Source organism: Hypanus sabinus, chromosome 1 (assembly GCF_030144855.1).
Source record: "Hypanus sabinus isolate sHypSab1 chromosome 1, sHypSab1.hap1, whole genome shotgun sequence".
In the NCBI taxonomy this organism is placed as follows: Eukaryota; Metazoa; Chordata; class Chondrichthyes; order Myliobatiformes; family Dasyatidae; genus Hypanus; species Hypanus sabinus.
In genome coordinates this window covers 42,072,893-42,089,602 of record NC_082706.1, presented here as the reverse complement: position 1 = coordinate 42,089,602, position 16,710 = coordinate 42,072,893, and the positions used below count along the sequence as shown (strand labels likewise).

The 16,710-nt window shown below is 55.0% G+C and overlaps 1 protein-coding gene across 1 annotated transcript in view; it reads left to right on the top strand.

The window, feature by feature from the left end:
* LOC132398299 (rho guanine nucleotide exchange factor 1-like) overlaps positions 1 to 16,710 on the top strand; it is a 100,776-nt gene that overhangs the window by 67,939 nt on the left and 16,127 nt on the right. Inside the window, exons 14-19 of the mRNA XM_059977551.1 lie at positions 1,578 to 1,720; positions 7,180 to 8,042; positions 11,524 to 11,676; positions 15,048 to 15,232; positions 16,066 to 16,212; positions 16,580 to 16,662. Of these exons, the coding sequence (XP_059833534.1) occupies positions 1,578 to 1,720; positions 7,180 to 8,042; positions 11,524 to 11,676; positions 15,048 to 15,232; positions 16,066 to 16,212; positions 16,580 to 16,662 (1,574 nt within the window). The remainder of the gene's footprint in view (positions 1 to 1,577; positions 1,721 to 7,179; positions 8,043 to 11,523; positions 11,677 to 15,047; positions 15,233 to 16,065; positions 16,213 to 16,579; positions 16,663 to 16,710) is intronic.

Below are 16,710 nucleotides of genomic sequence, written 5' to 3'. Positions count from 1 at the left end.
TGGTTAAGTGCCTTGGACACAAACACCGCTGCCTCAGCTGAGGCTCGAACCAGTGACCTTCAGATCACTAGACCGATGTCTTCTCCACTAGGCCCACACGCCAACACATCATTGCCCCATAGAAGGCACTTCTGTCTGAGAGTCATGGGACTCGGGTCAGTGACCATGGAGCCTCCCCTCCAAGGACTCTATCTACGTTTCTCACTACCTCAGCAAAGCAGCCAGCATAATCAAAGACCTCACCCACCCCAGACATTCTCTCCTCTCTCCATCCACCCCCCCCCCCCCCCCCCCCAATCAGTCAGGAGGTACAAAAGCCTGAAAGCACATACCACCAGGCTCAAGGACAGTTCAACCTCAATGTTACAGGATATTGAACAGTCCACTAGTACGATAAAGTGGAGGTGACCTGACAATCTACCTCACTCTGATCTTGCACCTTTCTGTTTCCCTGCCCTGCACTCGGTCTGAAGCCCGTACACTTCACTCTGCATTCTGTTACAGGTTTTCCCTTGTTCCTACCCCAATGTACAACCTCAATGATCCGAAAAGTATGAACAGTATGCAAGACGAACTTTTCACTGGATCTTGGTACACGTGACGATCATTAACCCAGCACAACCTCGCCTCAATAGGGATGTAGTCAGTGAACAGGGCACTGGGGAGTGAGGGATGGAGTAAGGGAGCAGAATTAATGTCATTGGGGATACGGGGGCTGGGGGAGAGGGTCACTGACGGACAGTGTGAGGGAGCTGGATTTATATCAGTGTGGATATAGTCAGTGACACGGTACTGGGGGAGAGGGGTTGTTGGGGATGCATGAGGGAGCTGGATTCATGTCATTGGGGATATGATTCAGTAACATGACGCTGAGGGAGAGGGGTTTTTGAGGAACTGTGAGAGAGCTGGGTTAACGCCTGTGGGGATACCGTCACAGGGCACCGGAGAGAGGGGTCACTCAGGTTGGAGTAAGGGAGTAATGGATTAACGTCAGTGGGGATATAGTCAATGACACAGGACACTGGAGAGAGGGGTTACTGAGGGCAGAAACAGGCCAATTCTGTCTTGACTGCACTAACCTCCCCCTCTCCCCCTCTCCCCCTCTCCCCTCTCCCCCTCTCCCCCTCTCCGCCCCTCCTCCCCTCTCCGTCTCTCCGGCTCTCCGTCTCTCCGTCTCTCCGTCTCTCCGTCTCTCCGTCTCTCCGTCTCTGTCTCTCTCCCTCCCTGTCTCTGTCTGTCTCTCTCCCTCTCTCTCCCTCACTCTCCCTCTCTCTCCCTCTCTCTCCCTCTCTCTCTCCCTCTCTCTCTCTCTCCTCCCTCTCCCTCCCCCTCCCCCTCCCCCCCTCCCCCTCCCCCTCCCCCCTCCCCCTCCCCCTCCCCCTCCCCCTCCCCCTCCCCCTCCCCCTCCCCCTCCCCCCTCCCCCTCCCCCTCCCCCTCCCCCTCCCCCCCCCCCTCCCCCTCCCCCCTCCCCTCTCTCCCTCCCCCTCTCTCCCTCTCTCCCTCCCCCCTCTCTCCCTCCCTCTCCCCCTCCCCCTCCCCCTCCCTCTCTCCCTCCCCCTGTCTCTCCTCTCGCAGTTTAACACATCCGGCACCAGCCGAACTCAGAACGACAGCCAGTCCCTTTCGGGACTCCGGGGAGAGCAGCCAGCGAGGGGGATCGGCAGGAGAGCAACTTCCCGGTGGCGATGGTGGAGCCGAAGACAGCGCCGAGAGCGAGAGGTCAGTCCGAGTGTTGTTCATGTCCAGTCCCAGCCACTGCTTGCCTCGCTGAAAGCCCTTAACCACTCCTTCGATCAACCTCCACTTCACTCATGTGCTCCCTCTCCCACTATCTTTCTCTCGATCCTTCTCCATGAGCCGTTCTTCAGCCCCCCTCCTCCTTGGGCCCCCTTGACCGCAATTCCTAGACACCTCTTGACCTGATCAAATTGCCCCTCCCGTGTAGAGGCCTACCGCCTATAATTCCTCGCACCTGCCCTCTCCCCTTTCACTCTCCCCCTTTCCACTCTCCCCTTTCACTCTCCCCTTTCCACTCTCCCCTTTCCACTCTCCCCTTTCCACTCTCCCCCTTTCCACTCTCCCCTTTCCACTCTCCCCTTTCCCACTCTCCCCTTTCCACTCACCCCTTTCACTCTCCCCTTTCCACTCTCCCCTTTCCACTCTCCCCCTTTCCACTCTCCCCTTTCCACTCTCCCCTTTCCACTCTCCCCCTTTCCACTCTCCCCTTTCCACTCTCCCCTTTCCACTCTCCCCCTTTCCACTCTCCCCCTTTCACTCTCCCCTTTCACTCTCCCCTTTCCCACTCTCCCCCTTTCCACTCTCCCCCTTTCCACTCTCCCCCTTTCCACTCTCCCCCCTTTCCACTCTCCCCCTTTCCACTCTCCCCCTTTCCACTCTCCCCCTTTCCACTCTCCCCCTTTCCACTCTCCCCCTTTCCACTCTCCCCCCTTTCCACTCTCCCCCTTTCCACTCTCCCCCTTTCCACTCTCCCCCTCCTCCTCTCCCCCTCCTCTCCCCTCCCCCCTCCTCCCCCCCTCCTCCCCCCCTCCCCCCCTCCCCCCTCCTCCCCTCCTCCCCCCCCTCCCCCCCCTCCCCCCTCCTCCCCCCCTCCCCCCTCCTCCCCCCCTCCCCCCTCCTCCCCCCCTCCTCCCCCCCTCCCCCCCTCCTCTACCCCCCTCTACCCCCCCCTCTACCCCCCCCTCTACCCCCCCCTCTACCCCCCCTCTACCCCCCTCCTCTACCCCCCTCTACCCCCCCTCTCCCCCCCTCCTCTCCCCCCCCTCCTCTCCCCCCCTCCTCTCCCCCCCTCCTCTCCCCCCCTCCTCTCCCCCCTCTCCTCTCCCCTCTCTCCTCTCGCCCCTCTCCTTTCCCCCTTTTCTTTCCCCTCTCCCCTCCCCCCCTTTCCCCTCTCCCTGTCCGGTCTCACACCTGCCTATGCCTTGCCCTCTTGGTTTCTCGTGTCCGTCGACCCCAGCGCTCCTGTGTCAACGCTGATGGCTCCCTTGCTGTCCATGAAGGTGTGTCGCTCTCCATGTGTCCTGCGCTCGGGCCTGTATGCAGTACATCGTGTCTCCATGTTGCCTGCCTGGTGTTGTCTGGGCAGCCCGCTGGTGTGGGGGGAGGTGGGGAAGGAAGGGAGAAAGAGAAGGAGGGAGAGAGAGGGAAAAAGAGATAGAGAAAGTAATGGGAGACAGAGACCGGAAAGATAAAGGGGGGGAAGGGAGGGAGAGAGAAAGAATGAAAAAAGATGAAGAAGGAAGCCGAGAAAAAGAGAAGGAGAGGTTTCGAGGGAGATCAGAGGGAGGGAGAAGGGGAGAGAAGGATATTGAGAGTCGGTAGCAGAGGCAACTTTTTTGAGAGGAGGGTTCATTGAGACAGATGGGGAGGGGTGTACTGAGTGAAAGAGTGTAGAGAAAGTGAGGGAGAGGAATGGAGAGACAAGCTCACCCCTCCACCACCCCCCCCCCCAGTGTAGAGAAAGTGAGGGAGAGGAATGAGAGACAAGCTCACCCTCCACCACCCCCCCCCAGTGTAGAGAAAGTGAGGGAGAGGAATGGAGAGACAAGCTCACCCCCCCCCCCAGTGTAGAGAAAGTGAGGGAGAGGAATGGAGAGACAAGCTCACCCTCCACCACCCCCCCCAGTGTAGAGAAAGTGAGGGAGAGGAATGGAGAGACAAGCTCCACCCCCCCCCCACCCCCCCCCACCCCCCAGTGTAGAGGTCATCCTGGAGGCTGCAAACCTTAGCCATCATCTGGAAGGTGTTTCACTGGGTGGGGTGGGGGAATGCCTCTAACAGCCTCCCCTCCCACCCGCTGCTGTGTCTGCTGGGGGGCGGGGAGGGGGTGTCAGTCAGAGAGGGGGCCCGAGTCGATGTTGGGGGGGGAGGTGGCTGAGCCGATTGCAAAGGGAGACTGGGCCGCAGGGACGATTGGTGGCAGGCGGGGGTGGGGGGGTGCTCTCTGTGCTGCTTTCTGCCTTCAGATTCTGCCAATGTTTCAGACTGACCTGGCTCTGCGGACGGAGGAATTGGGGGCAGGGCAGAAACCTTACCCTCATCTCTCCTGGGACACTCCCTTCCTCCCTCATGACGCAGCTTCCTGTACCCAACGTCGGTGGCCCCCATCTTTCCTTACATACATCTTGCCTACTGCCCCCGAGTTTCCTGGCCAAAGGCACCTTTGTCCCCTCTGTGGCTATCACCCCTCCCTCCCAAAACCTACCCCTCTCTAAAACCCCCTTTTCCAACCCATTACCCCTTCCCATGTGTCTGACATCCTTCTTTTGAGACATTCCCCCTCTCATGACTGTCTACCCCTGTCTGCTGCTCCAGGACTTCCCCTCCCTCCATATCCCCCACCGCCCCGACATGCATGCCTGTCTTTGGCTCCCTCACCACCCACCGGAGTAGACCAACCCCCACCCTCCCCGTTACCATACACCTGTTTTCCACCTGCGTACACCTCCCCAGCCCATGTCTGACCCGTCTCCTGCCGCTGTGTGAGCTTCCTGTACGGTGCCTCGCTTTGCTGACTGCTCGGGGGGGGGGTTGGGTTGTGTGGGTGTGACAGTGAGGGTCAGAGAGTGTGTGTGTGTGTGAGTGACCTGCCCTCCAGTGAGAGAGTGTGTGTGTGAGACCTGTTCTCCAGAGAGAGAGAGAGCGTGTGTGTGTGTGTGTGTGTGTGTGTGAGTGACCTGCCCTCCAGTGAGAGAGAGTGTGTGTGTGTGTGTGTGTGTGTGAGTGACCTGCCTCCAGTGAGAGAGAGAGAGAGAGCGTGTGTTTGTGTGTGTGTGTGTGTGTGTGTGAGTGACCTGCCCTCCAGTGAGAGAGAGTGTGTTGTGTGTGTGTGTGTGTGTGAGTGACCTGCCCTCCAGTGAGAGAGAGAGAGAGCGTGTGTTTGTGTGACCTGTTCTCCAGTGAGAGAGAGAGAGCGTGTGTGTGTGTGTGTGTGTGTGACCTGTTCTCCAGTGAGAGAGAGTGTGTGTGTGAGACCTGTTCTCCAGTGAGAGAGTGTGTGTGTGTGAGACCTGTTCTCCAGAGAGAGAGAGTGTGTGTGTGAGACCTGTTCTCCAGAGAGAGAGAGAGAGCGTGTGTGTGTTTGTGTGACCTGTTCTCCAGTGAGAGAGAGGTGTGTGTGTGAGACCTGTTCTCCAGAGAGAGAGAGAGAGCGTGTGTTTGTGTGACCTGTTCTCCAGTGAGAGAGAGAGAGAGAGAGTGTGAGAGTGTGAGTGACCTGTCCTCCAGTGAGAGAGTGTGTGTGTGAGACCTGTTCTCCAGAGAGAGAGAGAGAGCGTGTGTTTGTGTGACCTGTTCTCCAGTGAGAGAGAGTGTGTGTGTGAGACCTGTTCTCCAGAGAGAGAGAGCGTGTGTGTGTGTGTGTGACCTGTTCTCCAGTGAGAGAGAGAGAGAGTGTGTGAGAGTGACCTGTTCTCCAGTGAGAGAGAGAGAGAGAGTGTGTGTGTGTGAGTGACCTGCCCTCCAGTGAGAGAGAGAGTGTGTGTGTGTGAGTGACCTGTCCTCCAGTGAGAGAGTGTGTGTGTGAGACCTGTTCTCCAGAGAGAGAGAGAGAGAGCGTGTGTTTGTGTGTGTGTGTGTGTGTGTGTGTGACCTGTTCTCCAGTGAGAGAGAGTGTGTGTGTGAGACCTGTTCTCCAGAGAGAGAGAGAGAGCGTGTGTGTGTGTGTGTGTGACCTGTTCTCCAGTGAGAGAGAGAGAGAGAGTGTGTGAGAGTGACCTGTTCTCCAGTGAGAGAGAGAGAGAGAGTGTGTGTGTGTGAGTGACCTGCCCTCCAGTGAGAGAGAGAGTGTGTGTGTGTGTGTGTGAGTGACCTGCCCTCCAGTGAGAGAGAGTGTGTGTGTGTGTGTGTGTGTGTGTGTGTGACCTGCCCTCCAGTGAGAGAGAGAGAGTGTGTGTGAGTGACCTGCCCTCCAGTGAGAGAGTGTGTGTGTGTGTGTGTGACCTGCCCTCCAGTGAGAGAGAGAGAGAGAGTGTGTGTCCTGTTCTCCAGTGAGAGAGAGAGAGAGAGAGAGAGCGCATGTGTGTGTGACCTGTTCTCCAGTGAGAGAGAGAGAGCGAGCGCGTGTGTGTGTATGACCTGTTCTCCAGTGGGGGGGGGGGGGGGGTGTGAGAGAGACCGTGACCTGTTCTTGAGTGATTGTATGTGTGTGTGTGTGTGACCTGTTCTCCAGTGAGGATGTGTGTGAGAGGGAGGGAGACCCCCATCCCCCGGTGAGGGTCAGTGTGTGTGAGAGAGACCTGTCTCCCAGTGAGGGTGTGTGTGAGAGAGAGGGAGACCCCCATCCTCCAGTGAGTGAGTGTGTGTGTGTGTCGGGGAGGCAAGGATTCTCTCTGCACACCCTTCCTCCCAAACACTATTTGTCACCCACCTCTCTTACTCCATCCCTCTACCTTGGCTTATAGAGTGTGGGGTGTGAGAATTCAGCCAGGGGCAATGCTAGCATATTGGCAGGAAACTGGTTCTGGAGTGTAGGGGCTGCCCCATTGTTGACAAAATGCATCTGGGAGATTGAGGGGGGTTAGAGCTGTTCTGGATGGATGGAATGCGGGGGCAGAGTGAAGTTCTTCATGAGACACCCCTTCCCTTCGAGGGCAAGAGTCCGTCTGTACTTTGTAAAGCTGTACTTGTGTGCTGGGAAGGTGCCTCGGAGACCGAGCACTCTCAAGTGCGCACGTGTGTGATTGAATATGTGGATATGGGGAAGGACGGCATGTTTGGAGAACGTCCGTGTGCTGGAGTGGGTGTGAGTGTGCAAAAGCCCAGATGTGACTGTACGAGGCAGGGCAAGGGGTCGTAGGAGAGGAGAGCATCTTTGTACAAATATGCCTGCGTGGTTTAAAATCTCTGGATCTGGATGCTTATCCAGGGCAACACACGCACATGCGCATACACACAGTATTGAAGGAACTCAGCAGGTCGGGCAGCATCTATAGAGGGGAATGCTTGTTTCTGTAACTCAGGAGATCCTGCAGATGCTGGAAATCCAGTGCAACACACACACGCTGCTGGAAGAGCTCAACTCAGCTGGAAATCCAGTGAAACATATGTACACTGCTGGAAGAGCTCAGCTCAGCTGGAAATCCAGTGCAACACACACACACACTGCTGGAAGAGCTCAGCTCAGATGGAAATCCAGTGCAACTCACACATGCTGCTGGAAGAGCTCAGCTCAGCTGGAAATCCAGTGCAACACATGTACACTGCTGGAAGAGCTCAGCTCAGCTCAGCTGGAAATCCAGTGCAACATATGTACACTGCTGGAAGAGCTCAGCTCAGCTGGAAATCCAGTGCAACTCACACACACTGCTGGAAGAGCTCAGCTCAGCTGGAAATCCAGTGCAACTCACACACACTGCTGGAAGAGCTCAGCTCGGCTGGAAATCCAGTGCAACACATGTACACTGCTGGAAGAGCTCAGCTCAGCTGGAAATCCAGTGCAACACATGTACACTGCTGGAAGAGCTCAGCTCAGCTGGAAATCCAGTGCAACTCACACACGCTGCTGGAAGAGCTTAGCTCAGCTGGAAATCCAGTGCAACACAGATACACTGCTGGAAGAGCTCAGCTCAGCTGGAAATCCAGTGCAACACAGATACACTGCTAGAAGAGCTCAGCTCAGCTGGAAATCCAGTGCAACACAGATACATTGCTGGAAGAGCTTAGCTCAGCTGGAAATCCAGTGCAACACAGATACACTGCTGGAAGAGCTCAGCTCAGCTGGAAATCCAGTGCAACACAGATACACTGCTAGAAGAGCTCAGCTCAGCTGGAAATCCAGTGCAACACAGATACATTGCTGGAAGAGCTCAGCTCAGCTGGAAATCCAGTGCAATACAGATACACTGCTGGAAGAGCTCAGCTCAGCTGGAAATCCAGTGCAACACAGATACACTGCTGGAAGAGCTCAGCTCAGCTGGAAATCCAGTGCAACACAGATACATTGCTGGAAGAGCTCAGCTCAGCTGGAAATCCAGTGCAACACAGATACATTGCTGGAAGAGCTCAGCTCAGCTGGAAATCCAGTGCAATACAGATACACTGCTGGAAGAGCTCAGCTCAGCTGGAAATCCAGTGCAACACACACACATTACTGGAAGAGCTCAGCTGGTCGGGCAGTACCTGTCATATTGAAACATTCTCCTCTGACTCCCTCCTTAACACGGGACAGAGCTACGGACAAACGTGGGTTGTTTCTCTGGAGGCTGAGGGAAGGCCTGACGAAGGTCTGTAAGATTAGGAGAATAGACGGAGTAGACTTCCAGTATCTTTTACCCCAAGGCCAAAATGTCTGATATTAGAGGACGTGCACTCAAAGTGAGGGAGACATTCCATGGGGACGTGCAGGGTAAGTGTTCTTACACAGAGTGCTGGGTGCTTGGAATGTGCTGCCAGAAATGGTGATGGAGGCAGACAGGATAGGGGCTCTTGGACAGGAACATAGATGTGCAGGGAATGGAGGAATGTAGACATGGTTAAGGCAGAAGGGATTAATGTAGATATCGTGGTCCGAAGCATCTGTTCAGTTTTGTACTAATAATACATTCCTCCTTTCCATTAGCTCTGAATAAGTTTTTGTTCTCTACACTTGTGTTTTGTTCACTAGAGAATGAGCGAGAGTGTGGACGATTCACAAATGCTGGGATGAGTGGGTGTGTACAGACAGTGGCGAGGTGTGTGTGGATGAGAGCGTGAGATTTGCTGAACGATTCTGACAGTGGCTGTGTTTTTGTGTGAGAGATGATGTGTGTAAGAGAGAGATAGCGAGTGTGTGTGTGTGTGTGTAAGAGAGAGAGACCAAGATGGTCTGTCTGTATATGGTGGGAGGGGAGGACTGTATGTGTCTCAGTGAGTGAGCATGTGTGAGTGAGTGACAGTTCACAAGCGACTGGATGTGTATAGAAAGTGGTGTGTTTAGTGTAGATGAGAGTATGTTTGCTGAATGACTGTGTGAGAGAGAGTTGCTGTGTTTCTGAGTGAGAGATGATGGGTGTGTAAGAGAATCTGTGTGTTTGTGTAAGAGAGTGGGTGTCATTCACATACAGTTGCCATCACTCTCACCCTCACACACTCACACTCACACTAATTCATTCTTAAAGACTCTCACACTCACACACAATCTCTCATGCACATCTGCTCACACAGGCCCACCTCTGCTCAGTTACGCTCGTGTGCTCGCTCTCACTCACTCACTCACTCACTCACTCACTCACTCACTCACTCACTCACTCACTCACTCACTCACTCACTCACTCACTCACTCACTCACTCACTCACTCACTCACTCACTCACTCACTCTCACAAACTCACTCACTCTCACAAACTCACTCACTCTCACAAACTCACTCACTCTCACAAACTCACTCACTCTCACAAACTCACTCACTCTCATTCACTCACTCACTCTCATTCACTCACTCACTCTCATTCACTCACTCACTCTCATTCACTCACTCACTCACTCTCATTCACTCACTCACTCTCATTCACTCACTCACTCTCATTCACTCACTCACTCACTCTCTCATACTCACTCACACTCACTCACTCACTCTCACTCACTCTCATTCACTCACTCTCCTACTCACTCACTCTCTCACTCACAAACTCACTCACTCACTCTCATTCACTCACTCACTCTCCTACTCACTCACTCTCCTACTCACTCACTCTCCTACTCACTCACTCTCCTACTCACTCACTCTCTCATACTCACTCTCTCATACTCACTCTCTCATACTCACTCTCTCATACTCACTCACTCTCACTCACTCACTCTCATACTCACTCTCACTCACTCACTCTCTCATACTCACTCACTCTCACTCACTCACTCTCATTCACTCACTCATTCACTCACTCTCTCATACTCACTCACTCTCACTCACTCACTCTCTCATACTCACTCACTCTCCTACTCACTCACTCTCTCCTACTCACTCACTCTCTCCTACTCACTCACTCTCTCCTACTCACTCACTCTCTCCTACTCACTCACTCTCTCCTACTCACTCTCTCTCATACTCACTCACTCTCTCATACTCACTCACTCTCTCATACTCACTCACTCTCTCATACTCACTCACTCTCCTATTCACTCACTCACTCACTCTCATTCACTCACTCTCATTCACTCACTCTCATTCACTCACTCTCATTCACTCACTCTCATTCACTCACTCTCATTCACTCACTCTCATTCACTCACTCTCATTCACACTCTCATTCACTCACTCTCATTCACTCACTCTCATTCACTCACTCTCATTCACTCACACTCTCCTCACTCACACTCTCCTCACTCACTCTCCTCACTCACTCACTCTCCTCACTCACTCACTCACTCTCTCCTACTCACTCACTCTCTCCTACTCACTCACTCTCTCCTACTCACTCACTCTCTCCTACTCACTCACTCTCTCCTACTCACTCACTCTCTCCTACTCACTCACTCTCTCCTACTCACTCACTCTCTCCTACTCACTCACTCACTCACACACAAACTCACTCACTCTCACAAACTCACTCACTCACTCACTCTCACAAACTCACTCACTCACTGGCTCTCATATTCACTCACTTTCACTCACTCACTCGCTCTCTCACATTCAGAGCCAAGCTGTAACCAACCATTCCTCATGCTGTACCCTCACCTTCCCACCTCAACCAGGACTACCCATCCCAGGGCTTTAGGAATGAACTGAATCACCATCTCCTCCTCACCTGCCCCCCCCCCCCGGTAAGGGTTGAAAGATTCTCTCCCATAGAGGAGCCAGTGAGGATTGAGAGCACCTTTCTCTCACTGTGCGAGGGGCCTGTTCGCATCCCCTTCACAACTGCCTGCCATTCCCTTCTCCTTACCCCCGTTTCTGGGGTGCCTATTAATGGATTGCAATATTTATTTGCAGAAGGAAGTCCAGGTTGGTGAAGTTGTTGTAGATTCTGCGTGTCTGTGGCGTGAAATAACCCACTCCACCACTCCCCTCTGATATTATCCACTTCACTCATCCCTCGAACTAACGCCCCTCCCAGGCCCTTTCCAATTCTCCCCTTTTGGAAACGGAACTGCTTTCTATCCAAAGCTCTGAACCTTTCTTACCCCGTCAACCTCAGTCCCAGACTTGCCGGTTCCCAACACTCCCACCCCCCCCGCCCCGCCAACCCGTCTCCCCGAGACACGAGGTATCTGCTGACCCCCCCGTCCCCCTCTCACACTCTCTCTCCCCCCACCCGCTCCCCCCTCTCCCTGCCCAGTCTCTCTTTCCTCCTGCGCACCCCTCGCCCTCCCCCTGCCCTCCTGCCCGCTCCCCCTCTCTCCCCCCACCCACGTGCGCTCCCTCTCTTCGCCCGCCCGCTCATCCCGGCCGGCTCCTCCCCCTCTCCCCTCCCGCCCGCCCTCCCCCTCCCCCTCCCCCCTCTCTTTCTGCCCTCCCCTTGGCGCGTACTCCTCCCCCTTCGACCGCAGATGACCCATTCTTTTCCCACTCCCGCCCTGACCTCCCACAAGACTGCCAGGGAAGCTGGGTCGCTCGGCCAGCCTGCGGACCTACAGTGACCGCCGGCGATCGCACAAGGGCACAGCCAAGGGCAAGCAACCCCGGTCCCGCAGTGACGTCGACGCCCAGGCAGCCGCCAGGGCCTCCGACCTCCAGAGTCAGAAGTAGGTGCCATGGCACCCTTGGCTGGGGTAGGGTGGGTGTGTGGGCAGAATGAGTGGAAGTGAGGGAAGGGCTGCAGAAAGATCAGTGAGAAGGTCAGGAGCTCACCAACGTCAAAGGTTGACCCAGGGGTGAGGGTAAGGATGGTGGGTGTGGATAGATCAATGCGGTGGGCTGGTAAATGGGTGGGTAAGCCCTTCTTGGCACTGAATTTGGGTGGGTGGGGGTCATCCCACCCACAAGGACAATTGACAATGGACTCAGGAATTTGCAGAGGTTCAGAGATGGGGAGGGGATGGAGCAGAAATGGACAGGGGTGATGTCGGGGGGGGGGTGGATGGGTCACAGGTGCCAAGGAGGTGTGGAGGGACCGGGAGCGTGAAGGAGTCTGCATGGGGGGTCTGCTAGGTGGATGTGGGGTATGGGGTCACCCGTGTCGAGGTTCAGGGGTGGGAAGGGGTGGCGACCAGGTGTCTAGGACGGGACGGTCATTGTGGGCTCTGGATGTCACAGGTGGTTGGGGTGGGTGGTGTAAAGCTCAAGGATGGGGAGGGTCACTAGAGGGAGCAGAAGTTTGTGGAGTTGAATTGATGGCAGAATGTGTGAGGGTCAACGATTAAATGTGGGAGGGTCGTTGGGCATGTTTGGAAGTTCGTGGGGCTCAAACGGATGCAGATGGGTGATAGGAAGAGGTCAAGGGGTAAAGGGTCGGTTTTAGGCATAGACAGGCTGGGTTCAAAGGTTAGATGAGCTGAGTGAGAATGTTTAAGGGTCAACAGGTCAAGGATGTGGAGGGTTATGGGGGTGGAATTTCACAGGGATCAGAGGCAAAGAGAGTTGAAGGTGATAGAATAGATAAACATCAACAGGTCAAAGGTGGGGAGCACTGTTGGGGACAGAGAAGTCACTGGGTCAATGGTTGGGGAAGATGAGTGGGTTTGGTACAGTCAGGGGTCAAGCAGCGCGTGTCCCTGTCCCCAAACCCGTCCGCCTCTTCCTCCCCTCCTAAATCCCAGTCCTTCCGTGTACGATGTCCGTCCAGCCTTCCCAGGGTATCCCACTGGCCTCAATCACCCTTCCCAGCCTCCACCCCATCCAGATGGCGGATGTTGGGGCATGGGAGCCAGTGGGGGGCTCTGGGACCTTGTCATGTGTGCAGGCTTAGACCCCCTACTCAGTTGTGCCCCCCCCCCCCCACCTGTCCTGCGAGTATGTGTGTGAGTGTATGTACGAGGCATTCCCTCTGTTTTAATTTGCATCTGGTCAGGTGAGGGAGAGACGGGGTTTTTTGGGCTGACGTCAGGTAGTGAGATGGGCTGAACCTTACAGAGCAAGAACAGGTGTGGTGCACAATGGCGAGATCACACGAGGGGTTTTTAGTCGGCGTTATCGGAGTCACTGTTGATGCCACACTTGAAAAATCGTGTACCATTTCTGCCACCCTGATATAAGGAAAGGTGTTACTAAACTAATGTGGATATATCGATGGTCCACCCCGACCAATGGAAGGCCTCGATATTGTTACTAAACTAGAAAGGTTTACGAGGATGTGGCTCAGACTCGAAGTGCCGAAGTTACAAGGAAAGATTGTGTTGATGAGGACTTTATTCCCTGGAGATTGAGGGGTGACCTGATAGGAGTCTATAAGGTCAGGAGGGGTATAGATACAGTGAAAGCACATATTCTTTTTCCCCAGCAATCTGAAGCCGCAATCTTTCCACTGCTGACTGCTCAAGGTGGACTGGTGTGTGTTCTTCCAACTTCCATTCCCTGAAGTCCACTATCAGTTTCCTGGTCTTGGTGACGTTCAGAGTGACTGAGTGAAAGTCTTAATTGTCGATATTTTGAGACCCGAGAGGAAACAGCTTCACACACAGGATGGTGGGCCTATGAAATGAGCTGCCAGAGGAAGTGGTTGAGGCAGGTACACTTGCAATACTTAGAAGAGAGTTGGACAGGTACATGGATAGGTAAACGTGGGCAAGGAGAAGTTAAATTGGAATCTTGGTCAGTATGGACAAGCTGGGCCGAAGGGCCTGCTTCTGTACTGTAAACGATGGTTGTCACTGGGATCTGAAAGTGGGAAGAATTCTGGTCATTTTACCATCCAGAGACCCCAGGTTCAGTCTCGATCGGGCACTCTCTTCGTGGATGTTGAATCACAATGAGGTGTATTGCTATGAAATTTGTAGTTTTGTGCCAGAAGTGCGGTACGAAGACATCGAAATGCTGTAAAATTCTGGAAAAAAATAGCTAAATTGTTCTAAAGAGGAATAGCAAGACAGTGGTCATGGACTATTCAGAAATCTGATGGGGAGGGGAATAAGTTGTTCCTAAAATGTTGGATGTCCTGTACCTCCTCCCCGAGAAGAGAGCATATCCTGGGTAGTGAGGGTCCTTAGTGATGGATGCCACCTGCTGAAGGCACTGCCTTTTGAAGCTGTCCGCGCATTAGGGTAGTACCGGTGTTGGAGCTGATTGAGTCTGCCACCATCTGCAGCCTCTTGTGACCACGTGCTCTGGAGCCTCCATAGCAGGCCACCGTTCAAAATGTTCTCCACAGTAGAAATTTGCAACAGGCTTTGGTGAATCACCATATCTCCTTATGCTGTCCCTGTGACCCCATGGTTTCTCCCAGATGCTCCAGTTTCCTCCCACAACCCAGAGAAAGGCGTACAGGGTGGCTGGGTTAAATGGCTGCTGTGAGTTGCCCCACACCCCTTGGTGGAACTGAGCTGGAAGAAGCAAAGGGGAAGGGAGTGCGAGAGAATAGGTTAATCCAGAGGATTTAAGGTAGTGGCAGGATGGAGACAACATTGGCATCTCGGCGCCAGGGTGCGGGCAGACGTCTGTCTCTCTGCTGAGCTGTCTCCCCGATCGCTGCTGTGTCACGAGTCTCGTTTGCTCGCCGTCTGTGTCCGTCTACCTCCTGCCAGCCGTCTGGCTCCCAGCAGCCACCTGCGTCCGTCTGTCTTGTGATTTGACCCACAAGGTTGTCTGCAACTGGCTCTTTCCTGCCCTCTCTACCCTCACATCTCCCTCTCTGGCCTGTCTGTATCACTCCCGTCTCCCGATACGTTCCCTCTCTGTTAGTCCCTCTGTCTTTGTTGTCACTCTGTTTCCGTCTCTCACTCACCCTCCAGCCCTTAATCCACTCCTCCTCGCCTCCACCCTCATCCTCCCTATCCCATTTTCCCTCTCATCCTCCCCTCCTCCATCCTCATCCCACCAGCCCGCTCCCTTTCCCTTTTCCTCACTATCTCTTGCTCTCTGACCTTCTCCCTGCACTCTCCCCACCCCCCCTTACCGTTCATCCGGGTGTGTTGGCGCTACTGGCCAGCCACGTTTACAGATGCCCTTGATCTGCCCGCAGCGTTGATCCTGGAGGGAGCGGAGGAGCAGACGGCCAGCCGTCCTTTCTGCCTGCCCAGCCTGAGGACAGTGGGCCGCGCGTTACTCCGCTGGAGACGGAGCCGTCAAACTGGCGGCAGCTGGTCAGCGGTGAACAGCTCCTCAGGCTGAGGAAATCCGAGGTCAAGCGGCAGGAGGTGATCAACGGTGAGTGAGACACTACGCAGCCCATCCCTCGCCTCCCTCCCCTCTCCCTACCGTACTCCTCCCCTTCCCCTCTCTTCCATACACATCCCCTTCCTACCCCTTTCCCAACCTTTCTCCCCTTCTCGCTTGCCCCACACACTCGTCCTCCAAATATCCTTGCCTCTCTCCTGCCCTCTCCATCTCTCCCTAACCTCCACAAACCCCCACAGTCCTTCACTCACACCTCTCCCCACCACTGCCCAGACATTCACAAACCTCTTGGCAACTTCCCCACCCTGGCGGGAGAAGGCTAAAAGGAGATAGAGGGGAGAGAAGGAAGGGGAGGGCAGGTCAGCAAGGGGGAAGGGAAATGGAGGGGAGCGGAGGGAGTGTGGGGGTGGGCTAGACAGAGAAGGGGAGAAAGGGAGTTGGGGAGATATTGGGGGAGAGGAGATGGATGGGTAGAACTGAGCAGAATATGGGAGAAAAGAGTGGAAGGGAGCTAGCAAGGTGGAGAGGTGCGGAGATGGGCTAGATGGAGAAGGGGAGATGGGGAGGAGGTGAGATGGAAGGAGGAATGGGGAGGGGGCATGGAGGAGTGGAGAACTGAGCAGAGTATGGGAGATGGAGGGCAGAGGGAGAACAGGACGGAGGGAGACAGGGTGATGGAGGGCGAAGGCAGACGGACGGAGGGAGACAGGGCGATGGAGGGCGAAGGGAGACATGGAGACGGAGGGGTGAAGAATTGTGTAGTGTGAGGGGAGGGCAGATGGGAGAGAAGACTGGTGAGAAGAAGAGGGGCAAACAGTGTTTGACACACATCTGACCCCCCCCCCCACTCTATCCCCCCCCAGAATTGTTTATCACAGAGCATGCCCACGTGAGGATGCTGAAGGTGCTGTACGAGGTATTCTACCAACGCATGCTGGCCGAGAGCATCCTCTCCGAAACTGAACTCCAGAGCATCTTCCCCAGCCTGGACGAGCTCATCGAAGTCCACAGTACGTCCCCTACCCCTCGAGGGCTGGAGGTACAGGAGGTGGGCTGGGTGGGGAGGCCAGGGTGGGAGACCTGTGGTGGGTTTGGCGAAGGGTGTTGGAGGGGCAGAAATTGGGTGGGATGGAGATGTGGTGGTGGGTATGGAGCGGGAGTGGACGATGGGGGGCGAGTTGGTGATACTGACAGGAGGGCAAAGGTTGAGGGGGAGAGGTCGGTTATGAGGAGGGTTCAGTGACAGGATGGGGTGATGGGGCCGGGAGGGGTGGGAGGTGCGGGCAGTTCCCCTTCTACTGCCCTCCATCTGGGTGTTTTGTGGGACTGTACCCCCTCCCCCCACTAACCCCTTGCCCATCTCCCTCCGCACCACAGCCACGTTCTACAACAACATGAAAAAGCTTCGTGAAGATGATGATTACTTGGTGACGGAGATTGGCGAGACCCTCCTCGCCATGGTAGGTGCATGCGGGATGTCAGGGACGTATATAGGGTGCGTGTGGTGT